We start from the raw sequence: 26,692 nt of genomic DNA, 5'->3' as shown, positions 1-26,692 counted from the left end.
CCCAAACAAACCAATCATTTCAGCCACAGTGGTTTTGTAGGCCCTGTCGCTGAAATGATTGGTTTGTTAAAGTGTGCATGTCCTTTTTCCGCAACATAAGGGTGGGTGGGAGGGCCCAAGGACAATTCCATCTTGCACCTCTTTTTTCTCATTGCCAGCTCGTTTTGTGGGGGGTCCAAACGAACCAATCATTTCAGCCACAGTTTTGTAGGCCCTCTGGCTGAAATGATTGGTTTGTTAAAGTGCGCATGTCCTATTTCACCAACATAAGGGTGGGTGGGAGGGCCCAAGGACAATTCCATCTTGCACCTTTTTTTTGGCATTATGTGCTCTTTGGGGCCTAGTTTTTCAAACTGCCATACTGTCTGCCACTGCAGTGCCACTCCTAGATGGGCCACATGTTTGTGCCGCCCACTTGTGTCGCTTAGCTTAGTCATCCAGCTACCTCGGTGCAACCTTTTGGCCTAAAAACAATATTGGGAGGTGTGAGGTGTTCAGAATCAACTGGTAATGAGTCAAAATGAATGTTATTGAGGTTAATGATAGCGTAGGAGTGAAAACAAACAAAAAAAAACAGGATTTTAGCAGTTTTTATGCTTTTTAAAAAAAAAATCAGAACCCAAAACCCAAAACCTTGAGGGGGGTGTTTTGGCAAAACCCATCAGAACCCAAAACCCGAAAAGTGGCCGGTGCACATCCCTATTTCTAAGTGCTGCATGTGCTAGTGGGGCCAGGTCCCCTCTTCACCCTGTTTCCACTACCTCTGGGCTTGATAATTAGGCTTTAATACAAACTTATACTTATCTAGGGTCTCACATTTCTCCACAGTGGTGGATAAATGAACACTAGCGTGTTCAAGAAAAAAAAACAACAACTAAAGAGCGTTTAGCAGAATTGGCGAGACTTCCATTGTTGCTGGGTGGCTTCAGATGGTAGATACCAACGCATGAAGTGCTGCTGCAGCAGCTGGGTATGCAAATACAGGGTGGGGGATTGCTGGTGCCAGCTCTGTAGTGTACAGTGGATAGGGAGACCAGGCTTCTGGTGAGGCTGGGATTAGTGCAGCAGCTGTTAGGTCATATGGATCTTGTACAATGAAGTGTGCTCCAAGTGCAGAGTGGAGCAAGCTTCATACTCACATGAAGAGGTAATTCCTGGAAAGAGTTGCTCAAAATTGTATAAAAGTGGTTCTTGGATTGGTTCTAAGGTGTAAACAATTCACAATAATTTTTGAAACTTTTAGATAAGCTAAGAAATTGCAGCTATATATGACAAGGGTAATAGGTTTGACCATGTTCGAACTTGCTTGAGCTTAAGTGGCTACATTGTACAGTTTTGTTTTACACTTTTACATGCAGAGAATTGTAACTTTAAACTCAAACACACTAATGTTCATTATTTAGATAAAAAAAACATTTAAAATACTCTAAAGCTAAAAGACATACGCTACCTCATCGTTATCACCAAAGACACTTCATTTCCTTCATTTGATGATTTAAGAACAAAACTTAATACTCCAAACACATATTTTTTCCAATACCTGCAATTAAGAAATTTTCATTCTACCAACAAATGAACTCTAGGTCGTAGACCGTTGACCTTTTTCGAAGCGCTTTCGCTCGGGCGATCTTCTACCAAAGGTCTAATTTCTTTACTATACTGGGAACTTAAAGTCCCTGATTCTAACGACCGAGATTCTCACGAGAGGGCTTGGGAGAGAGACCTGGGGGAAACACTAGACAATGAAGACTGGGAGGAAATTAGGACTAACACAGCCTCCAGTTCAATTTGTGTTAAATTGAAAGAAAATGCTTATAAACTTTGTCGTTGGTATTTGCTTCCAACCAAACTACAAAAAATCTTCCCAGATTCATCTAGCACATGTTGGAGAGGTTGTGGCGCAGAAGGGTCCTTTCTTAGGGACCTTGCCTCACAGCTACTGCAGCTTGACATTTCTCACAGGTTTTTCCTTCTCCCTCTCGGGATTCCATCGGCCACCAAACATCAAATGAAAATGTTTCGCCACATAATCTCTGCTGCCCTATGCCAAATTGCTACGGACTGGAAGCAGCCCAATGCTCCAACCCTACAAATGATTATTGGCAGGATTTGGTACGTTTATCAAATGGAATACATGACACGCATAATCCGTAATACCTCTAATTCATTCACTAAGGTTTGGGCGCCGTGGACCTCATACTTTCAAACCCCTTTTTTCATGTGATTCTACAGCATCACTCCATCTGGATCCTTTCTTCCCTTCCCATCTTTTCTCTTTCTTTTTCTTCTACTACACTCTTTTCTCTCTCTTACTCTTGGGCGGTCTGCCACGCGCCCCCCCCCCCCCTCCTTACTCTTCTCAGTCTTACTTCTTTTTCTAAAATTGTTGCTTTCCTGGAAAAATCGGGTCAACATCCTTACTAATACTCTTTTCTAACAAGACGCTGTATGTTTTAATACATATGTATTCTTCAGATGTTTATAACACTGTGCTGTTCAGAATGTTACTTTTGGTTGACCCTTGCATAAATACTCTAAAGCTTAGTCATTTAAGCTCAAAGAGGCAGAAGTGAAATTGAATAAGTTAATGTCTTTTAACTGCAAACTGCAAAAGTGAATTAAAATTTTAAATAACAATTAGCAACTTAGTAGTTATAATCTACAATAACTTTATTGAACTCTGCCTATAGGTTTGGGTGGAGTTCTTCTTTCAAGGGCTGTAGAAGTGCAGGAAGAGAGAAGGTCATTCACCGGTTTTAGTTCTTCTGGAAAATGTATACATAGCATATATTATATACAGCAAGACTTATATACTAACATGGCATTTAGGTTCAACATTTGCACTAAACCAAAGAATCAGACACTTGCTTTCGTTGTCTAACTAGGGCAAAGTGAATTTTTGCTTGCCGTGCTTCAGTGCAAAGGTTGTACTTAAATTCCATTTGGTACATATGTGTAGCTGGAGCATATATAGATAGATTTATTTGTAGATTAATTTCTGTAAAATCTTGCAGTACAGTAGAGGAACCTCTCTGCAAAATGAAATACAGCATTCATCACCATAGTGACAGCAGGAAAATAACTGGGCAGAAGGCAATATATTTAACCTATTGCCCCCTTCTTTTGCTGCTGTGTAAGCATGGGAAAAACAAGGAGGGTCTAGCTTACTCATACTGCACTATAACACAATACATGATATGCTACAAATATATTTAAAGGATATCTCTATCTTGGTGGATTTAAAAAAGAAAACAAAAAAAACTTGCCTTTTGAAAAGGCATGTTCCTGCCTGCTAGGATGTTAAATACACTCTCTCTTAAGCAGGCCACACATGTTGTGGCTTGATGAGGGGATCACACACAAAATTGGACACAACCTCTACTGGCTTACAAATTCCATCAGCATTAGTGCTGATGGAAGATAACCACACACACACACACACACACACAGTGTCGGACTGGGGCATGAAGGGCGCACCGGGGAACTGCAATGCTAGGGGCCCACCGGGGGGGGGGCTGTGGCCAGCCATCATAGAGGCGAGACCAGACACTAGAGGGGGAGTGGTCAGCCCACGAAGGACAGCTAGCACCATAGTGTAGTATATAAAGAATGAAGTGTGTATATAAAGAGTACACAGTCTTAACCTGCCCCTTAGATTGGGTAGAAGAGTCACCAAAAATCGGGATTGTCCCACTAGACCAGGCTTGGCTAACCTGTGGCACTCCAGGTGTTGTGAAACTACAAGCCCCAGCATGCTGGGACTTGTAGTTTCACAACACCTAGAGTGCCACAGGTTAGCCAAGTAGTAGGCCCCACTATAAAATTAAATTGCCCCACCTTCATCCTACAAACAAAATAGCACCCATTATTTAGCCACCACCTACCACACAGACATTACATTGCCACAAGCCCGCTGTGCCATCACACACACATTACTCTGCCCCTTCATCACCTTGCTGTGCCTCCTTATGATCACACTGCGCCCTCCATGCTGCTTTTCTTTTTTTTAAAATGGGGTAGGGGAACAGTCTCAATCACAGTGGAGAACCTCCTACTGCTGTCAGGGCTAGTGCCAAAGTTTGTCTCCACAGGCCTACTGCCTGAATTACATGTGGCCCCAGGCTAATGCTGAATAACTGTGTCCTAGAAGTGTCTTCAAACAAAATGTACCCCACAGGCTTTTAAGCCTGATAATTAACTGTGCCCAAAATAAATACTAGGGGCCCTAGGGAAATACACCTCAGCACCCTGGGCATTATACCTGCCTAACTGCACCACAGGCCTTGTGTCCACAATCTGTACACAGGCTTTATGCCCGATAAATGTGCCAGAGACTGGAAGACAGTCTGGCAACCATACTTACCTGCTCCGCGCAGGAAACAGACCTTCTCACCAACGTTTTATTTTATTTTGTTCCAATTTCCCCATCCAGTGGAGCCTTTCTCCTGTTCAGTGTGGCGCTTGCTTGGAGAGGCTCTGTCTTCTTTAAGCTCCGGCTTTTATCTTCTTTCTTGTGCCTTTTTCTTCTGTTCTTGATCAGACTGCTCCTCATGTTGTCTTCTCTCGACTTCCTGTACTGCTCTGATCAGACCAGTGCAGTGCACAGGGCTTAACAGCAAGCCAATCACGGTTCACTGTGGTGCCAAACTCAAATGGCCAGAGGTTACCCATGATTGGCTCACCGTCCTGGACAGTGATTGGCTGACAGAGAATCTGTACAGAATCGCTGTCACCAATCCTGGGGTGCGCTGATGGAAGGGAGCTTGTTTGTGCTGAATATATGTGTGCATCATCTGCCTGATGTCACTGGCTAGTAATTCTCTCACACCAATATCCTTTAACTATATTAAAAATTACTGTAAGATTTCAAGGATCTAAGGCTGCCTTCAACACATTTTTTCAAGAGTGAGGAGCCAAGGCCAAAAACTGGGAGACAACAATTTTATAACAAACAATATGTAATTCAGGGAAAACTGGTTAATGGTGTGGTGATGCATGCCTAGGCCTCCATTACACTTTGCCAGCCTCGGAGCCCAGTAAAAATACAATATCAGCCTGTGCTTCATCACAGTTACTTTGCCAGGCTAGCATTGTTGTATGCCCACCTCCGGTGCATCTTCCGTTCCTGGCAATTACATGTTACAGTCACTGCATTATAGCACACTGTGCTGTTAGTGTGTTCAGAGCAGAATAATAGAGGAAACACTGGCTATATGTATTCTAACACATGGCCCTGGACAGTAAGCACACAGCAAGTTATAACACTGTGCATATGAGCCGTACTTACCAGGAACCAGGTTTCTGGAATATACACTAGAGACCCGGCTGTTACTTTTATACAGCTTCCAGTGGTCAGAGGATGGGGGGAGCACAGAAGGGGGGACAGGCTCTAATCACCAGAGATCTTTCTTTTTTTCTATCACCATGGCAACTAGGAATGTTAATGTCTCCAAAGTGGAATGGAACCCTAATGTATAAATGAAAACACTTATTTGTAAACTTCATGTAAGAAGCATCTATTCATACTTATGAAATAAAGACATGAATTGGTATTTTATATACTAACTTAATCAGCGCTACAATATCCACTTTGCTGTCTTTGCTTGTATCTTATTTTGTGTGATGTTTATACAATACTTGAGATCCCGCAAAGGGGTTCAATGGGGCAAGTGTGGGGGTATTAATTACGCAATCTACATCATCTTGGCCCTCACCCTGCTGCATAGTATTGCAATTTGTGTCATCATTCAACATGGTGCCGGGTCATGATGATGCAAATTGACACAATTATGCAAATCACGTCATATAGCAATATTTTTGGGAGTCATTTTTTTAAAAACTCAATTGTAGCATATCATGAGACAAAGATGGTGGTCTATTTGTGGATCTATATCAGTGACCTGGGAATATGAGATGGCTTTTCACAGAAATATGACATTGATCAGTGAGAAACTTCTAAATGATTTCTTGGATAGAAAAAGTGGTCTGACATTCAAGAAAGACACCAGTAATTTAGTTAATTCTCAACTACGTTATGTACAAATATTTTTAGATCAATAGTCTGATATATTCTGTACACTGTATGTATGAGGGTTTCCCTGCCTAAAGGACAGAGTAACATCTGCTAAGTGTAACTGCTTTTAACCTGCCCCTTTAACAACCTATGTATTTCCCCATTTTAATGAAGTTTTATATAGTTCCAGATACTTATGCCAGATAAAAGTCTCATACCACTATTGGGTAAGACTATTAAAAAGAACTATCATTATCATTTATTTATATAGCGCCAGCAGATTCCGTAGCGCTTTACAATTGGGAACTATTAATCTAAAGGGGTGAAGCCTGGGCAGTCTAATAAAATGGAGTGCTAGAGCTTTGTCTAGTTCTACAGAGGAAAGAGTTCTATCATAGTCTTTTTTTCAAAGTGGGTGCTGGGGTCACGAGTTTCATTCCCGACCAGGGCCTGATCTGTGTGGAGTTTGTATGTTCTCCCCTTGTTTGCATGGTTTTCCTCCAGGTGCTCTGATTTCTTCTTACACTCATAAAAAATAATTGTAAGTTAATTGGCTGCTGACAAAATTAACCCTAATCTGTGTGTGTCTATCTTTGTGTGTGTTTGGGAATTGAGACAGTAAGTTCCAATGGGGCAGGGACTGATGTGAGTGACAAATATTCTCCGCCCAGTGTTGCTGTATTGGTAATTAATAATAATGATGAAAGTTAAGGGTTGCTCCTCCCTTGCCTGGTTTTGTGAAGGATGGTTGATGTCTAAACTATGAGATCGTCAACCTAGCCTGTAAGTAGAGAGAACTGTATTATGCCCCCTAATTAGAGTGTTGGAGATTTAAACTCCTTCTCCTAGGACCTAGGCCATATCCCGAGTCTGCCAGTTGGGGAATCTTAGCCCAATGGGCACCCGCCATTGTTATACAAGGAGCAGACATTCAAAAAGCAGTGCTGTTGTAGTTAAGCGGGGAAAAAGGAATTTGCCAGTGAAGGCAGGGGAAATGTAGAAGTGGAAAGTGCGTGGCATATGGGAAAGGTACTTTCTGGTTGGTATGTGGATATCTATGATCGGTAGGGATAGAAACAAATCACTCAGTTGGGAAATACTGTATACTGGGCACTAGAAATCACCTACAATCTAACAAGAGGAAGATGAAGAGGGCGCACTCACCAGATCAAGTTAAGTTTGCCTTAAGAAAAGCATGTTAAGACATATGAACACAAAGGGTCCTTTACACCATGCTACACTCAAATGCCTTGTAGCTCAGATGAGTAAGAAACAAAAGGTGTGTTATGCACTTATTAGATCCAGCGAATTCCCACTTTATTTTCATGTTTTGCAGTGATTACCTAGTAATGAACAGGAACTGATAGAGCTTTTTCATTATTTCTATACACGTTTGTCCTAGAAAGACAAGAAACATCTTGTTTTCAAGAAAAGTCTCCACTTTCAAGCAATTTGACAATGGCATTCCTAAGACCTCCACAATGTCAAAAAAGGAAAACTTTCAAAAAATATGACGAGCCTGTTAGTCGTAATTGTAGCATCCTTTCATAGCTGTAACATTAGCCCAAGTCCCAAATATTAATCTATCCCAATATGTAACCCCATACCTAGCCCAGACCCTAATCCAAGCATAACACCTACCTGTAAATCTCTTACAAGCACTAAAGTTATCCTGGAGAATCCAATATAAAATACTGCTTCTAACATACAAAGCCATGATCAGCAATATACAATGTACATTTTTTCACTTGTCTCATATTATTATTATTTTAACAGGAACCTTCCACTCTGCCAAGACCTGTACATCTTACCCTCATTCATTTTCTGCTCCTATTTATAGTTACAGGACTTTTTACAGGCTGCACTGATTTTATGGAATCCCCTCCTGCTTTCAACAAGACATTCCCCTAGCCCCTAAACCTTCAAGTGTTCCCTAAAAGTCACCTCCTTGGACAAGATTTTCAAATTCCTGAAGCATCTTCTGAACACCCCTAACCAGGCTATATTACCACTCCCTTACACAGGTCACTCAAAACTTACATTTATTCTCTTTCCATACTCAAATAACCTTGTGTCCCGAAATCAACATTGCTGTGTGACTGGATCATATACCTAAGTACCTATTTTCCAACTGCAACCTGGTTGGGCCATTATGCAGTTTGTGACACTTGACCTCATATAACTCCTGCTTACCTATTGATTGAGAGCAGGATTCCTTTTCTTATCTGTTTATTTGTTTAAGCATCTCATGGAAAAAAGTCTGCTTTTTTTTTAGCTTAAATCACTGTGGCAGGCTATAAGAATAATGTAAGAATTTATCTTTTTCCTTAATTTGCAGTTTCATGCTGATTTTATTGAAAAAAGGATGCATTTAGCTGGCAATATGCTGAGAAAGCAGGGAAGTAGAGTAAAACATTGGCACAGTTATGTACCTAGGTGGAGATTAAACCAGGTAAAAACATATGTGTAGTAAAAGTTGGTTTACTTACAAGATTTAAAAAGCTGCTTCCTCTCAGCAAACAGACAGGGTGTATCTGAAAGTCTAAACAGAGCCAGGGATGGGCGTGTCCTTTTTTAAAGAGAAGGTGGGTGTGTCACCTGTCCATCAAGCTAGGCCTGTGGGAGGAGTGTCGGTATAAAACCCTGCTTGTTTTATTGTTCAGGGAGATCAACGCTGGACTAGCTGGCTGATCTGGACAGAGAGCTGGACTATGTATAGTAAGCGTTTAGGGTCTCCAGAATTGCTGTGCAAATATACAGTGTCAAACAATTATTACCATCCTGACAATAAAGAACCATAAAAAGGAAGAAGTTGTACGCGTGTGCTTCACCAGTAGCGGGCTCTTGCCACAATATATATATATATATATATATATATATATATATATATATATATATATATATATATATATATAAAGTTTTCTATGGTATTTTAGTTGTTCAATTTTTCTTTGGCTCATTGCACTACCCAAATCTTGTGTGATTTAGTTTTGTTTCATGCTATCACCACCTTGGGGTGCAGTGCTATTATATATTTCTTCCCTCACTTTAAAAGACTAGAATGTGCACCTGTTTTTCTTCCAGCTGGCAAAGCCCAGCCCCAAAAAGTTTTGTACTGTGGCACAGATTCCAGAGTCCAGAATTACATGTCTACAGAAGCCGAGTTTTCCAATGCTACATGATTTATAATATGTATAATAATCTCATTTATTAGTTGTTTTATATTTACTTTGCAGTATGTTACTTTTATATGTTGCTTAATTTATACCAACCAATTACAATTTCATCTGCAGCACAATCGACTATGTTGCTGTTCAAAATAAATTGCAGTTATATGTGATTTATCGTAACACATCGGAGACTCAAGAGAAAAGCTTCGGAATAGCTTACATTTCACTCTTTAGCAGGATGTTTATCATAAAATAATGCTGTGGATAGACTTTAGAGTCTGAGAGATTGCATCTGGGAATAGTAAATGCCCTCAGCCTACATATTAAACAAGTATTATGCTATATGAGATTCGGGCAAAACACAAACACGCATCAGTTTTCATGGGTCACAATATCATGTAGCACAAGCACCCCAAAGTAGTCAAATAGGGAAAATGTGTGGGAGAAGGAGAGATCAATATAATGACATGGTTTTATATTTTGAGGTAAGTAATGTCCAAATACTTCACAGGTTAGGCCCAGAAGGCCCTTATTCTTCACTGTAGTTCAAGACCAATTGTCTGTACAGCAACTTAGTAGTTGTAAATAAACAGTGGACAGTGATTTTCTCCCTTGTTCTATAGACCTGGGGATAGCAGCGTTCAGTTACCTGTATTATGCTTGGTCTTCCTTGCTTCACAATCTTAATCAACAAGTTGACTTGGCAGTCTCTGGCTTGGTGTATCGGCCTCCGCATGTAGTCAGAGCTCTGCATGGCTCTTACTAGTCTCCCACTTGAACTCTGCTTCATGTATTTCGAAACTAGGGATGTGCACCGGCGACTTTTGGTGTCTCGTGTTTTGGATTCGGATTTTCGCGATGTTTTGGGTTCGGATTTGTTTCGCAAAACACCTGCCGAAAGGTTTTGGTTCGGATTTAAGGTTTTGGATTCGGATATTTTTTAAAAAAAGCATAAAAAGTTCAAAAATCAAGTTTTTGGGCTTATTTTCACTCCTACGCTATTATTAACCTCAATAACATTCAATAACAAGCATTTCCACTAATTTACAGTGTATTCTGAACACCTCACAATATAGTTATTAGTCCAAAATGTTGCAACAAGGTATCTTTCTGGACTGCGTAGTGGAGTGGTCCCCACAATATAATAAGAAAACCATCAACTGGTCTTAATCGCACCAAAAAATGTACCTGGACTGCGTAGAGGAGTGGGTCACCACAATATAATTTAAAAACCCTGAACTTGTATGATTTGCACCAATAAATGTATCTGGACTGCGTAGAGGAGTGGGTCACCACAATATAATTTAAAAACCCTGAACTTGTATGATTCGCACCAATAAATGTGTCTGGACTGCGTGGAGAAGTGGGTCACCACAATATAATTTAAAAACCCTGAATTTGTATGATTCGCACCAATAAATGTATCTGGACTGCGTAGAGGAGTGGTCCCCACAATATAATTAATAAAAAACCCTCCACGGCTCTGAATTTCCCCAAAAAAAAATCTGGACTGTGTAGTGGGGTGGCCCCGGTACTAAATTTGTTACCGGGGCCACAATACCTCCTCCAAGTTCCAAGTGTAGTGTTTATAACATATTAACACTACACTAATTCTAGCACGTCAAACCCTCTTGTTTTAAATAATGACAGGGCATTTAACTTTTGATTAAATTTTTTGAATTTGTTGACATTTTCTTTTACTTTTTGAACATGGCAAACAACTGTTGAATGGTCACATAATGCCCAAAAAATAGTTGCAAGATGGAATTGTCCTTGGTCCCTCCCACCCACCCTTATGTTGTTGAAATAGGACATGCACACTTTAACAAACCAATCATTTCAGCGACAGGGCCTACCAAACAACTGTGGCTGAAATGATTGGTTTGTTTGGGCCCCCACACCAAAAAAACAATTCATCTCTCCCTGTACAAACTAAACAGGCTCTATTGAGGAAAGATGTCGTCCTCATCCTCAACCTCTGATTCCTCTCCCCCTACAGTGGGTACTTCCTCCTCCTCACACATTACCAATTCGTCCCCGCTGGACTCCACAACCACAGGTCCCTCTGTACTATCTGGAGGGCAGTGCTGTACTTCATTGAGGAATTGATTATTCATTTTTATAAACATCATTTTTTCAACGTTGTGAGGAAGCAACCTCCTTCTCCGCTCACTGACCAGGTTCCCCGCTGCACTAAAAACTCTTTCCGAATACACACTGGAGGGGGGACAACTCAGGTAAAATAGAGCCAGTTTGTACAGGGGCTTCCAAACTGTCTTTTTTCCTGCCAGTAACAATATGGACTGTCTGACATGTCTATTTGGTGGTGTTTTGTATATTTTTTTTATTAACTTTTTTTTAATTTTTTAATTTTTTAAACACTTGGGAATATTGGGGAAATAACTATGCCCTTAGCACAGAGCACAGGGCACATGACCACTGGACTGAACAGGACACAGCACACAGGACCCAGCAGCACCACTGAACTCAAAATTGACAGAGCACAGCACACAGCACCACTGGACTGATACTGCAGAATGTGTGAACTTTGTAATATTGCAGCAGTACCACTGGACTTTTACTGCTGAATGTGTGAACTTGGTAATATTGCAGTACCAATGGGCTTATACTGCAGGATTGGTTTGATCAAATTTTGTTGTAATTAAAAAAAAAATTAATTCGTTTTTTGTATATTTTTTTTATTAACTTTTTTTTAATTTTTTAAACACTTGGGAATATTGGGGAAATAACTATGCCCTTAGATGCACAGACCACAGTACACAGCACGACTGGACTGAACAGGACACAGCACAGGACCCAGCAGCACCACTGAACTCAAAATTAACAGAGCACAGCACACAGCACCACTGGACTGATACTGCAGAACAGAACACAGCACAGCACAGCACAGAACTAAACAGCACAGAACTAAACAGCACAGCACGAGATCTACCAGAACAGAGGACCACCTAACACACCCCCCCTCTACCCTGATCAATGCCCGAGTGAAGATGGCGGCAACTATCGGGGAATTTATAGGTTCCGAGTATCGCGAGATCCGACAACGGGATTATGAATCGGAGCCTCGCTTTCAAGTTTTCATTTGGCGCCAATACCCGGATCTGTCTCGGATCCGACTCAGATCGGCAACGTTCGGGTGGGCTCGGATTCAGGAAATCCGAGTGCGCTCATCTCTAATTGAAACTGCAGCTCTCTCTTGACTACCAGACAGGGTCAGGACTTTTCACAATGGGCTTGAGCTTGGGCTAGACTTGGACGCTAGTCCCACACAATCCCCAGAACGTGGTCCGACTACTTAAACATCTGTACTTCCATCATTACGTCACTCTGAGGTCTCATGTGTCCCACCTCTGGGATTGGTTTGGGTCATCTTTAAATCCTCCAATCACAAAATAGGATGATGTTCAGCCTAAGATGCTTTGCAAACTATTTCAATGTTTATTTTAAAAAAGGCTTTCACAATAATTTTGTAAATTCTTTGTACCATTCAATACCCCAAACATAATCATTATTTTCTGCCATATCCATAACACAAGTTGACTTTGGATAATAGATTACAACTGTTTCATGTTATTGACACACCTGCCACATGTTTATTTTTTTAATGACATCCCAGTGTTAAAATATTGTACTTAATATATTCAGTGTTATGAGAAAAATATTTTTCTAGAACTACAATAGATCTTCACTTGTCAATTTCATCTGAAATACTGTTCTTATTATTTCCCCTTCACATCTTTAACTACTAGAAGAGCACATCTAGAAAAGCTCAATTTTTAATAATATAATTTTGCACAGTCCAGTCAGGTTTATTCATACAATTTAATACAATGTCTGTATTACATTCCAAATGGAACTTAAAGTGAGCACAGCACTGGTACAAAACCACCAGCTATGGATCTGTTGCCCACTAAGCAAGTCAGCAAATGACTTGATAAGCTGCACGGGGAATAGATAGTAGATTCGCAGATAGCGGATTACTCATGCTGCGCTCCATTTGGAGGGCAATATCAGTACTTACTGGAAAAGCGGTTGTCTGGACAAGATACGGCTTTCACCTTAGTACTTGTGACACATCCAACAAGGTATTGTGTCACCCTAATGTGTCCACGGTACATGTGGAAAAATATTAGCAGAAGATACAAGAACATTACCAATGTGCATAAATAAAATATATCTTCACTGGTATATTTGTACATTTTGTTCTATAAAAAATGTACCCATACTGACCGGAAGTTACAAAATTACAATAAAGGGCAGTTATAAAGCTGACAGGAAGAAAGCTACATTCATCCTCATGTGTTGAGTTTTCTAATTTGTGGTCCTCACTGCATGACGTGATAGATGCGTCGCTTGCATAGCTAGTGTGATGGAATTTGGAGCTGTCTGATGCAGATGCAGGGCCAGAGGTTCACCCACCAGGTGACCCTAGGGCGCCAAACAGGGGCTCTCACCCTGGGTTTCAATGGCCCCTTGAAAGAGGGGGGTCCAGGGCATGTGCTCCCTCTGCACACTCCACCTCTTTTGTCCGACTCTGATCGTAAAAATTATACAAGAAAAGATTCTGGAATGGTGTAAGAAAAGCACTGACTGTACTAAATATCTCATATTATAGCGCAATGCTGGCCAGCTGGTATTTGTGTGGCCTCTAGCTGCACAGTAGACCTCTCTAGACTCATGACATAATGTTATTAACCTAAGTTATATGTGGCAACCCTCATGATAATCTTGTACATTACAGTAACATGAAAAATGTGTGATGGGAAATTTTACAGCTTGTCAGACGACATTCTGGTCAGAGAGTATTTCTATTTGTAGAGTGAAATGAGAGTTACTGTAAATAATAGCATTTGTTGTTCTGCTGATAGGAAATGCTTCTCAGAAATATCGTACCATCAATTGTTTTTATACTGGCCATAGCCAATAAGACTGCACAAAGGCATTACATACATTTATTTACATAACTCGATATTAGAAGTAAGGAGAATTTCAGACAATATAAAACAAGCAAGATTACAATTCCCAAATTGGCCGTAAAAATCTGGAAATATGAAATGTATTACGCCGCAATCACATACATACTGGTAGGCGTGCAGATATAGCTAATCGAAATGCAATGCAGCCATGCAGCATGTGTATTTCATATGTGTTTAGGTTTACATGATTGGTCTCGTAGCCTTAAACATGACTCTCCAGTTATTTTCCTGTTATCATCTGTGATCATTTACTGAGTCGGCAGGAAATGTGGCCTTTCATCTTTGATGACTTGTACTTCCACAACATGTAGAGGGCTGTAGGTTGTCTAACTTTGATTTTCAGAAATTCTTCCCACTACTTTCAGCACCCAGGAAAACTATTTTGGCTTTTTGGCTTTAGATGAGTATGAAAACCTACTGGTGCTGTGATGACCACTTACTTGGGGTGCCAAGATGTAGTGTGGTAAGTCCTTGGGTGCTCTTCTCTTGGGTGTGGCATCCGCAGCCAGAGGGCCCCAGAATACACTGGTGCTTAGCACGAGCTGTGTGGGGTGGAGACGGTACAAAGTCACAAAAATATTGAGGGCTCCAGACCATCTCATGATGAAAAAGATCCTTTTATTTACACTTCTCTTCCTGCAGGACAAGCTTAATGGTTGCAATAAAAATAGGTAATTTGACTGCCAACACCCTCCAGCCAACACATATCACAACGGTAACAGCAATGTTACATAGGTGGCTTTCATACCATTACATGTAGCCACGGCGCCCCTCTCCCTTCATGAGGATATGGAGTCACTTTTCATGGTGGCTCTCCTCCTCCACTTCCTGCTGCTGCACTGACAGCTCTGGGCAGCGCTTCAGGCTGCTCCTCTTACATCCATCTCAATATCCATGGACTCTCCTACTGCAGCCACACTGCTTTACACTGCACTCTCCTCACTAAAGGTAATTTCCCTCCACTTTCAGGGCTCTACATGGCTTGTAGAACATGTCCCACATACAGTGTTCTACATGTGAGAACTCGCATTTCCCTGGAACATGTACCTTCCTCCCCCATAACTCTCCTGCCATGCACACACCTCTCTTCTGCCAGGAGCTGTTACCAAATGGTGCGGAGTACCTACCCATAAACTGGTGCCCTTTCTCTGAGGAACCCCTGATGGTGGTGAGCCCTCTCTGTCTCTGCCCCTTTCTTATGGGACCTCAAGATGAAGTGGGTTCTAGACCCCTCTTATTGGCGTCGCTATCTTCTGAACCCTGGTTCCCCCTCTGGGCTATGCCTGTTGGTAGTGATCACCTTGTTACTAATTTCCCTCATTGGCTGATCAAAACTGGTGTCTTGCAGTGTACTGCACTGTTGTATCTCTGGTAGAAGTAGTACCGCATAATTGCTGGTTAGTTGAGGCTGAAATCAATACAAATTATATGGGAGGGTCTGTTTATTTGCTAGACATGAGTAGGAGCTTGTTACAGTTGGCAAAATACACTTGAATAAAAGATTTAAGGCATAAAGCTTGCTCTCTGTTTACAGTAACACTTGAATTGCACTTTATAAAAGTCTGATTTTCAAAGCTTTTATGTTGGTAGAAGTAAACACTTGTAAGTAAGCAAAGCTTGGTGATATCTCTCTGTATTACATCTTCATGGACAGAGATCAATGGCACAAAACATTTTCAGCAGTAACATTTGATTTAAATGACAGGTAGTAAGGAGTTTGACTACAGGTCGTTTATTCAACCTGTTTCAAACTATTCAAAATCTCTATAAATCATTGAAAAAAACATGAATTATTTATACCAACTTGCTAATCAATGAAGTAGCGTTTTTTGAGAGTTGCCATAAATTTAAAAGAAGATAAATTCACCAGCAATGTTTAAAAAAATCCAGGCATTGGTAAAAGGTACAGCTATGGAGTTTTACATTGCTAGTCAAACAGGCTAATTATAGAATAGGCTGACATTTAGATACCTTTTTGGAGTTTTCAGGTAGATTCCAAATGATCCTGCATTTTTGTGTATGTGATTTCATGTCTCCAGAGCTTCAAGCACCAGATCAATAGAGATTTTGAAGTCTTTATTTGAGTGACAGAGTGTTAACAAATTAAACAGCCACTTAACTAAAGAATTCAGAATATCTGTTCATGAGGGGGGAACACATTAATGGTGCTGGGAAGCTCTGGGATAGAATGTAAAAAATAACACTGTAACACTAAATCTTAAAATATTCTCTGCATCTGGCATGTGAATATGTGTTTTCACCTAATTTAGGGATGCTGAATTCAGTGGAAAAATCAGATTATCTCTATAACGTCACATTTATTAGGTACACACAAATAACAAAAGTAGTAAAAGCTATATCTAAAAAAAGTTAAATAAGTGAAATTTTCAATTAATCTCTATAGAACTAAAATAATCTCATAGTATTCACTTATAAAATACTAATAAACCTACAGAAAGGCTTAAAAATTGCAGAAACTAAACTCCAGAAACTCATAACAATCAAAATTAGCTGTAATGTAATTGATAATAAAAGATAAAATGTAAAGTCACTTTGCTTTAGAGAAATAGAATGTTGTCGTTATCCATTTATACAGTGTCTCATTGGTCTCTCTAAATAGGAACCATCAATAATCCCCCATCATTGCAGGCTCCCAGCATCCGTGGTAGCGATGCTCCATTGTCAGAATGTCTTGGTGAAAACATTCCCCTTGTTCGTCCCTTACACTACCCAGGTCATCAGGGAAAGTCTAGATGGCAATGTAAAAAGTGAATTTTAAGTGACATTCTACAACCCATATTCTTGTAGTTGTCCAATATTTAATTCACAATGGACACATAGTTGGCTTCTTTTCTGTTCCCTAAGAAGCAGCAAACTCAATTTCCATCAATTTAGCACTAAATATTTCATAAGCAGTTTCCTTATTTGGGGGCCTACAAACATGCCTTCGTTTAGCTTTGCTTAACTTTGGAAACTGTTTCTTCAGATAACTGAAAGCCTGGCCTTCTTTAAATGACTTTATGCCACTCAACCAAGATTTCTCTCTCTGGCCACTTCTTTGTGATATAGTGATTGTTAGTGTCTCTGCTATCCCATAAAACAGCAGTACTTAGTGAATCCACCTTGCAAACCTAACAACAGTGCAACTACCTTTAAGTCACAGCAAAGATTCCATCCATGATCCTCATAGCTGACTTCCTCTAACAGTACAGCCATACTTTCATAAGTTTCATTCATGTCCACTGCATTAGCCAGAGGCACTGAAGGGTGTTTGTTCCCATTGTGGAGTAACACTGCTATCAGACTACTCTTCTAGGAAAGAATAAACAGTCACCATTAACTAGTATTGTAATGAACACCAAACTCAATCATTAAACCATTAACAAGAATACACACTTTGACTAAGGGAGTCTTGCCAAGCACTTACTGTGATTAAATACTTTACTTTTTCAATTTAATTTTTTTCAAAATATCTCATAAACCTTACATTATATCACATTTCCAAATGTACAGTTGGATTCTACACACAACATTACATGGAAATTGATATACATCATGTCTGATGCAAAATGTCTGAGTAGTGTAATTTGCAGGTTCCTTTGAAATTCACTTGACTACCACATAAGAATGTCCAATTTTCCAGGTGATTCTAGAGTGAACCTGTTCATTTCAACTGAGTTTTTAGTATACCTGTGGAAACAACATTGAAGTAATGGGACATTCATTGTAATGCTTGGACAGGCAATAAAAAGTTTTGAATTAATCTCGAATGTCTGAATCCTGTGAAAACATTTTGGGCATTTTCAATATGAATTTGCAAAACTGATTTTTCATAGATTAATATGTTCTATATTTATCACTAAGAAATCGTTGGTTTCAATGATTTTGCAATGTCTGGTGAGTTTGCTGATTAGTAAATCAACCTGTACATCACAAAAAAAATATAGACTTTTATAATCACTTCTGCAAATTGGCCTTTTATAGATAACCCCGACATCTGTAACCGTTTAGCATGCATGATTATATCTCCACTAATACAGAGTGAGTTGGAAACATTAATTCTGCCTGTGGCAACATTATAGCAGTGTGATCTCAGTGATGTCTGAGCACGTTTAAAATAACATTCTGGACTCATTATTTTATAAATCACATTGTAAGGCGGGGTGCTGTACAAAGCCTTTAGACTTGAACCTATAGTGCTGAATATTTGTCACAATTTCTGTGGTTTAAAAACATTTTCAAATGAACCCTTGAAGACCGTTGCATAATAATACCTATTATCTAATGGGGTTTTCTGAAATATGTTAGTAATGAGGTGGATCCTTATATGAAGGTGTTATTCTGTGGAGAATGGATGATGCTGAATTATTTAGTCCATAAAGGCTAACAGGCAGCAAGCAAGCAAGATTCTCCTCTGGACTCTTCATTCTTCTGAAAGCCCTGAATTCATTGTATATCTATCATTAAGATTATGCAAACCGCTTCCTAGACCACCTCATATCTATTTCTGTGTCCTAAATATAAAAGCAATAGACCGTTCAGTGTTGCTAGGGTAACTCTTTGTCTGTCTTTGAATGTCCACCTCACAACTGTTACAAAGTATATAGGCTTTGTCTCACACTGTAGCCTGACTCATGACTGATGTACGGGCCACAGCATATATCCAGCACCAGCGGCTTCGCTTCCCTTGACCGCGTACTATTCTCTGCTCCATTGCCAGGCCAGCCGGTCAATCTGCTCTTCCAGGATCCTGCACAAACACAAGCTAGCCAGAGCCCTGCTACTTTGTGCCCTTGGATTCAGAGCCATTTGAATACATAGTTGGTCAAGTGCAAAGATCACTTTTTCCAAAACACAGCAATGAACATGCAACTAAAGAATATTTTTTTTCTCTAACAGGGAAGGGAGTCAGCTGATATTCAGATAAAACATGGAAACTCCCTTTAAGTTAACTATGATACAGATTTACCTCTGTGAGGGTTTTTTCTTTATTTATAGAGTTTGGGATATTAGGTCAGCACTTGGGTAAGATTCGGGTTCGTTTTAGATCTTGAGCTAGGTTAGGATTTTGGCTGGAGTTAGGAAGTTCCATATAGCGTTGGTGTAGGTTTAAAGTTAGAACTTAACTAATGCCCTGTAATGTCATGGAAGGCTCAGCAAAAACTCAATGAATTCAGATTACATGAAAACAAGTTTATTTTTATTTTCTATCATTGATAACAGGATGCCTGGCTCAAAATGAGCAGTCACAGCAAAAAAAAGTAAAAGACAATGATCAAAATTGGCCTACAACTCATCACACCCCTGATTATCACAGTTATGTCTTCACACCTCTTAGGACATCACCAGGTTCTCCAGGAATCTTCTGTTGTCAACAGAAAATACATCATCTTACCTTAAGTAAACAGCTTATGGTACAAATTGCACTGGGACATGCAGACCCAATTTTATGCAGTCAGCAAAACACATTTAATGAGAACAGTTACATTTGATATTGAGACAGTTTATGTTTTAACCATCTTATTTATCCTTCGGACATTTTTACTGTCATCCAACCATTTTATTATCACTTTTTACCTCATTTCAGGACCCCCAATTCAACCAATGTACTTAAATGGAAGTCCTCCCGTACTTGACACAAAGATTTATGGTCATTCTAGGACCACAGAGTTTAGAGAGATCACCTACAAGAACTATACTCTGTGGCCAGTTACATATACACCATGGGTGTAGCGCACACAAGCCCATTAGTCCAGGAGACCCTGTAATAGGCCCTTGACTTATGAACAAACCCTGCATTCAGAGGGGGCGACTCAGCTTTGCCTGATGCGGCACTAGAACATCCCGTGAACAGACTCCATGGTGATGTCTGGTCTGAAGTCTCAAATTTTGTCAAACAAGCGGAGATTCCTCTAGTTTAGTAACCAGTTTTATGCGCTGCCAGACATTGAAGTGATGCCCGGTGTACTTCGTGCAGATTTGAATTCCCCCCAATGTGTTATAGCCACAATCACAATCTCTCCTGATTCAGCCCTCTGGGAAAATAGGATTTCCTGTTGCTTTAAATGCTGTCCCCAGAACCCCATTATCTAGCATCAATCACAGCACATGCAGAGCCCTGCTCTACCCGTCCTGGCTCCTTCATTGTTATATCTAATATAAGGTAACGTGTGTGTGAAGAGGGTATGTTGGCAGATTCATCTGACAGTGACAGGTATAGGTTATAGAACATGATACATTGCAAGCATGGGGAGCTTGGAGTTGCTGGGAGTAATCTTTAGAACAAATCTCCTCTCGCTCTTTTGGAGAAGTGCCACAATGAGTTACCCTGTACCCCTCACTCTCTTGGAAATATGACATGATAGGTTACCCTCTATTGGGTGCTCTGAGCTGCTGCAAGGAGCAATTTATACCATTTATTTAGTGATGGTCTCTATTCATCGCAATAATATATAATTTTGTTTAATAATAAAACAAAGAAATCTTACTACGTAGCTACGTGTCACTTAGGCTCCATTTAAAAAAAAAAAGTCTAACGGTGGATTCCATAACTGGCATGGGTGGCCCTCTAGCCTTCAAAGGGGCCACACATTACCCTTAATCTCAGTAATAAGTTAAAACAATACATTTAATGAAACAAAAAGATGCCCATCTGTAATAACGTATCAGCAGGCATTTTATTGTAAGACAAACAATTGTTAAAAGCTAAAGCAAATTAATTTGACATCAAAGTACAAAAGAACTGGTGAAGGTGCAGAGGACAACATGCCACCCTAGGGCTGTCTGCTACCCATCATTGCCAACCCAGCAGACCCAGGTAAAATGCACCTTTTTTCACATCATTAAAACACTTCCGGAGGGTACGTCACAAACTTTCACTTTAATAAACTCTTATATCGTTACTATTGTTCAGCACTGTGAGTTTAATGTAGGGGTATGATTATGATCTTTAATGGTCAAACAAGAACAAAATGTAACCAGGTCTACAAATACATATGTGTTATGTTAAGCTAATAATGGAGAAATCACTTTGAAAATAATGTTCTATTAGACCTAGCTGTGATCCTTACCTAATCAAGTACTTGAAATACACCTAGACTTTTAAAGATACTTTAGTACTGTCCGTGGGAAAGTTTAAAGGAAAAAAAAAAACCTGAAATAGTAAATTAAAGATCTCATCATTGAGAATTGCAAGAAATATTGCTTTTAGCTCTTAAGGACTTTAGAGGCAGATGAAGGCGGCTATTAGGTCTCTGACAAAGCAATTATGGACTAGATACATATGCTGCAAGCTGACCTGACATTTGCTTCTGGATAGTTGTCATAGCAGCAGCCTGTTCAGAACAGTTTGATTCAAGTGTTCACATGACCCACGGAATGAACAAACTAACTTAATGCAACATATTTTAATAAAGCGCATGCATGTTGCCAAGTTATATAATCATATTCATGTTTTTTTAATTACTGTATTTTTTTTTTCCCAAAAATAAATAAATAATGTTACATTAATGATTTACCCCCGGCCAGTTTGGAGTATCAGTCAGTCGTGCTGGTTACCTGGTAACAAGGGAATGCTGCCAGGGAGCACTTATACAAACACGATTTTGTTAACAAGCAAGAGAGGTTCAACTGTTAAAGCCCTGTCAGCGCTGGCGCCCAGAGAGGAATTAATTACACCAAACACAAAATGAAGAATAATTGTAAATCATTCATATACCCGGATAATTACAATTAGCAGGTTAGGTGGCACATGTATTACTATGTTGGTTGTGAACTCATTCACAATATAATATTTCGTAGAGCTGTTGATATAGCCGACAAAGGAGCTGCATGTTTAGTTTTACTATGTTCGTAAGATACTAAGGGGCCTATTTATCAAAGGTTTCCCCCCTGTAAAATCCCAGAAAACAACAGTTTTTAAACACTAATTTGCTATTTATGATAGTAGCATCACAGCAGATATCATTGATATCTACTGCTTTGCATCTCCTATCATTTTACTGAGCACTCCCCATAACAATGTATGGGGGGTGCTCAGTAATGATATTGTACATCAGCTGAAGCTGGCGTACATTATCATAAATGAAAAGTTTCAGTGCTGTCAGCTGTGCTCCAAAGAGCAGAGCTGGACAGCGCATGTGTGGAGGGATCACATGATCCCTCCCTGTCACTCACCGCTCACTCTCTGCAACTATAGTTGCAGAGTGAGAGCAGAGATGTCTGTGCGCATGACGAGGGTTTCACTCGGCGCATGCGCACTGGAGTCAGAAGAGGAGCCCCGTTCATCGCTTGATGCTTCGGGTACAAAGATGGAGTGGTAAGTATGTTTTCCACTTCACAGGAACAGCAGTTTTTCGGAACTGCTGTTCCTGTGTTGCTTTTTTAATAAATATGAGAAATAGTTCAATCTTATCAATGTGATAAGGATTGAAAACTATTTTTCATATTTTGCGAGTTTTTATAAATGTGCCCCTAATAATCATACATGAGAATATGCAGCCTGCAATGTCATTTCAGAATCCAGTAGTCTCTTTAATTTCCCTATGGAAAGCAAGTGTGTATTCTTATTTAACCAATTAAAATCAAGAATGACTACAAGAGTTATGAAAACAACACAACTATTTGTTGATAAATGTCTCAGTTTGAACAATTGTGAGCTGTAGAGATCTACCCATGTAAATGTCCATATTTTTCAATAATGACCAACTGTGCATTTGTTATGTCCCAACTCAGGAGCACAGGTTCCCTGGACACTAGTGTAATAGGTTGGCAACTCTGGTTTAATATGTGAATGTAAAGTCAGTGTTCAGTTGGTCTTTTCCAGTGTTAGGTAACCTTCCTTTTAATGAATGCAGTGATACCTATTTTCGTTTTAGGTAGTTTGCAGACCAGTCTTTCAAATGCAGCAGGTTTATATTTGGAGCCTTTTGGACGAACAACAAATAAATAACCATAAGCAAATAGAAAAACGTGTAAGGCAGGAACTTCTAGAAGGCAGATTTTATTTTATTTACTTTTTCTTAACACACACATTATATATATTTTTCAATAGGTAATATCGAGTTACCTCACAGATTTGTTTCATCGCCACCTAGTGGATACACATTTTGCAATAGCCAGTTTAGTGAAAAAAAATATATGCTTGTTGATGGGCACTAATCTACCATATGGAGGGTACTAACCCACTTTGACCATTTTTGCAAAAAGATTATTTCTGAAAGTCAGTCCTGCACTGAAGACTCAAGTAGTATGAAGGACTGAAATGTGTCTACATTTATGGGAGTTGTATCATGTGCTTACACTGTATTGCTGTACTATAAAGCATAGTAGTGTTACCTTATGCGTTTGTCAGTAAATCTACTTCTGAGGCTGCAATATGTCACACAGTAAAGGTATGCCATGTTAGGCAGTAAATTATAAATAAAAAAGTAAAAAACAAAACTTGTACTTATCCACTCAAATGAATAAAGTCTATCTCTAACTGATAAGAACAGATACTACATCTTAGCCAAAATGCCTCGCAGCAAAGGAGGGTCTGAAAACCTTTTCTCCGCAAGGGATCTTTTGGTCTAGGGGGTCTGGGCTAGAGGGGTTCTTCCTCTTATGATGGGGGTCGGAAGTTCCGCACCTTTGTGCAATTTTTGGTTTTGGCACCTTTTTTTTCACTTGGGCATGAAAGAACGGATCCCGGGCTTTCAATCTGAAAACCAAAATCTGTTCTCATTTGGAGGGGGAAGCTGGACTGAGAATGGGCAATTCTGCCTTGGTTCTCTGCTCAACGAGCTAGTGGTGTTTGGAGCCGAGGTACTCTGTCCACCCTCACTGTGGACAGACTATGACCTGCCCAAGCCTTGCAGCGGAGGTGGACCATAGACCCTTGCCTCCTAAGGGGCATTTTGGCTCCGGAGGTCATAGATGTCAAGGGTCCTCCTCCCTAGCTTCAGCGACTTGGGGCCTGAATACTGTTATGCCGCTCTGGGACCTTCTGACTCCTTGGTGATGAGGAGGAACGGGACACTGTCACTTTAGAGTAGGGTCCAAAAGTCCCAAGTCCAAAGCACAGTCACAGTCTGCACTGGGTGATTTGGAGCACACACCTTGGCCTTCAATAATAAAAAAAAAGAAAAGAAAAATATCTTTGAAATACACAGCAATTACTCTGGATATCTTTTGCTTCTGTAAACTGCAGCTTATCTATTATGTTTACCATGTCACCTTGCCAAAATCTATATACTTCTAAACAACTGCATTCCGTTTACCTAAAAGATCATGTTTTAATGTCTACATACATAGATACCAAGGATGGGGAAGATGTGTTCTCTGAACCCTTTCATGATGAAGCTCACACACTAAATTAAGTACTAAAAATAGCCTTGAGCCAAAGGTATTTTACTCAGTTTATTATGTGTTTATGGGAAATGTCAACATAAAAGCAGCTTAATGAACATGCTATCAAATGCTGCTTAAGCTGCCAAGGTAAAGACTGCTGCTTTTGACTGTATCCTTTATACACCGCACATTTTCCAAACATAGCTCTTTATCTTCACCAGGCTAATACATTTCCTTTCACCCTTTTGTAAAGTGATGACTCCTGAGTACTATAGACAGCTCTTCCTATCTTCCATCCAGGGTTTTTCTATGTAAAAGACCTTGTCTATAGAAAATACCACAACCTCACTAATATACATAGGTTCCTTCTCTAACTGAAGGGCTGCTATGCATTATACAGTGTAAATCTTTTATCTAACATTTCTGTGCTGCTCTTAACCTTAATCTATAAAAAGTTAAACTAGTGCTGCACCTATTATAATGAAATATTCACTGGGAGAAGAAAAACCGAACTGGAATCATTTTTTTATTTTTTTTTGTACATGAACGACATTTGTGGATAATTAATAAATATGGCCAAGCTCCTCTTTTCCTCGCTCACCATGCCCCCAGGAAGTGTGGAGTATAGGGGAGGATTGTATTCTCCAAGGCTTCCAATTGCCTTTAATACATTGAATATACATTGGAGGATTTTACTAGCATTGTTCAAACGAGCAAATCGCCACTAAAGCCACAGCAACCAATCAACAAAGCTTTTATTGTCTAATGCAAATTAGACAATGGAAGCAAACGTCTGAAAGTGTTTAAAAATAAATGTTCTACAGCTAAACAGTGGCATGGCTTATGTATGTGTAGCAAATCTAGGCATTCCCATAATAAATTAAATAAATACCTGAAACATTATTATATTTATTCATTGTTTGAAAGAGTTAAGTAAAAACGATCTATTAATATGGATTGCGCTGATATATGTTTACACATTGTCTTTGCAGGATGAACCAGCGCTACCTGACAAACCATACAAGCAAGAAACTGCACAGGTCACTTACTCCACGTCCGCTGTGTCCAGCACGCAAGAGGTGTTATACATCAATGGGAATGGGACTTACAGTTACCATAGTTACCGGGGGCTAGGAGGAGGCTTACTAAATCTCTCTGATACTTCTAACAGTGGTGAGTTCCACAGCATTCCGTCTTTCAGCTGTATAATTTGCTGTTTTAAAGTCTACAATTAAAAACAATCATCTGTTAATGCATTAAAAATAATACCATGTAGGACACACCACGTAGGTAAAGCGTAAAATGTTTTATATTGATTTTTTTAATTCAGGTAAGTGCCTTTTTATATTCACTACTGATTGTTACAATTCAAGTTGCTTTGTGCTGTATGAAAGAACTACTAAGAAAGTTCACAATTTTATATGCAAAGGTTAGGGGAGCCAATCAGAGCTGATGTAGGAGGTAGACACACTACACCAGTCAGTAAGACATTGAAAGACAGCCTGTCTCAAGTGACTGATAATAGAGGGTAGTAGCTTGCAGTTATGTAAAGGGCACGGTAACTCTCTCAATCCAGCAAGATGTTTTTTCATATTTTAATGGGACTTTTAGGTTTTAAGTCAATTTCACAGTCAATATTCTGGAAATATAGTTAGCAGAACCATTACACTACTGGCTTTTACGGTTTATACGATACATGCAGAATTTGGTTTACAAAATGTGCAGTAATTCAGTAAGCGGAGAAACACACTTAGCTAACTCCACATTTGTTAAGCAGTATATATATATAGTATATATATGTATGTATGTATGTATGTATGTATGTGACCTCTGGGCAGACAGGACCCAGGGTTTGTATGGGAACGGTAGGTTCACTTACTTTCAACGTCTTCAGTGCCTCCACCTAGGTCGGCTTTGGATGGTCTCGCAACAGGAGGTGGACGTGCGCTTCACCCTTCAGGGGTCGACCCGGGTGATCCTCTGCCTGCCTCACCTGCGACACCAAGTAACAATACAAATGGTAAGGGGGAAAAATAACATTTCTCTTCTATTAGCACAAGTGGGATGGGAGTAAGGGCAAGCACATGCCAAATGCAGGGTAAAGATAGTGGTAATACAGAGGAATGGTGCTGTGCAGTGTGTAACAGAACATGCTTAATAACTCTGCATATGTAGCTATATAC

General features: G+C 39.8%; 1 protein-coding gene across 5 annotated transcripts in view; it reads left to right on the top strand.

Moving 5' to 3' along the window:
- The window catches only part of NOL4 (nucleolar protein 4), a 217,871-nt gene that overhangs the window by 179,691 nt on the left and 11,488 nt on the right, over positions 1 to 26,692 (top strand). For 3 of the 5 annotated variants that reach the window (XM_075213477.1, XM_075213475.1, XM_075213478.1), the window contains 2 exons: positions 25,502 to 25,682; positions 26,404 to 26,529. In XM_075213477.1, coding sequence (XP_075069578.1) covers positions 25,502 to 25,682; positions 26,404 to 26,529 — 307 coding nt within the window. The remainder of the gene's footprint in view (positions 1 to 25,501; positions 25,683 to 26,403; positions 26,530 to 26,692) is intronic. The other 2 variants (XM_075213479.1, XM_075213476.1) reach the window with 1 other exon arrangement.

The sequence above is a fragment of the Mixophyes fleayi genome, chromosome 5 (genome assembly GCF_038048845.1).
Source record: "Mixophyes fleayi isolate aMixFle1 chromosome 5, aMixFle1.hap1, whole genome shotgun sequence".
NCBI lineage: Eukaryota > Metazoa > Chordata > Amphibia > Anura > Limnodynastidae > Mixophyes > Mixophyes fleayi.
The sequence above is the reverse complement of the archived record's forward strand: the minus strand, read 5'-3'. Positions and strand labels throughout refer to the sequence as shown.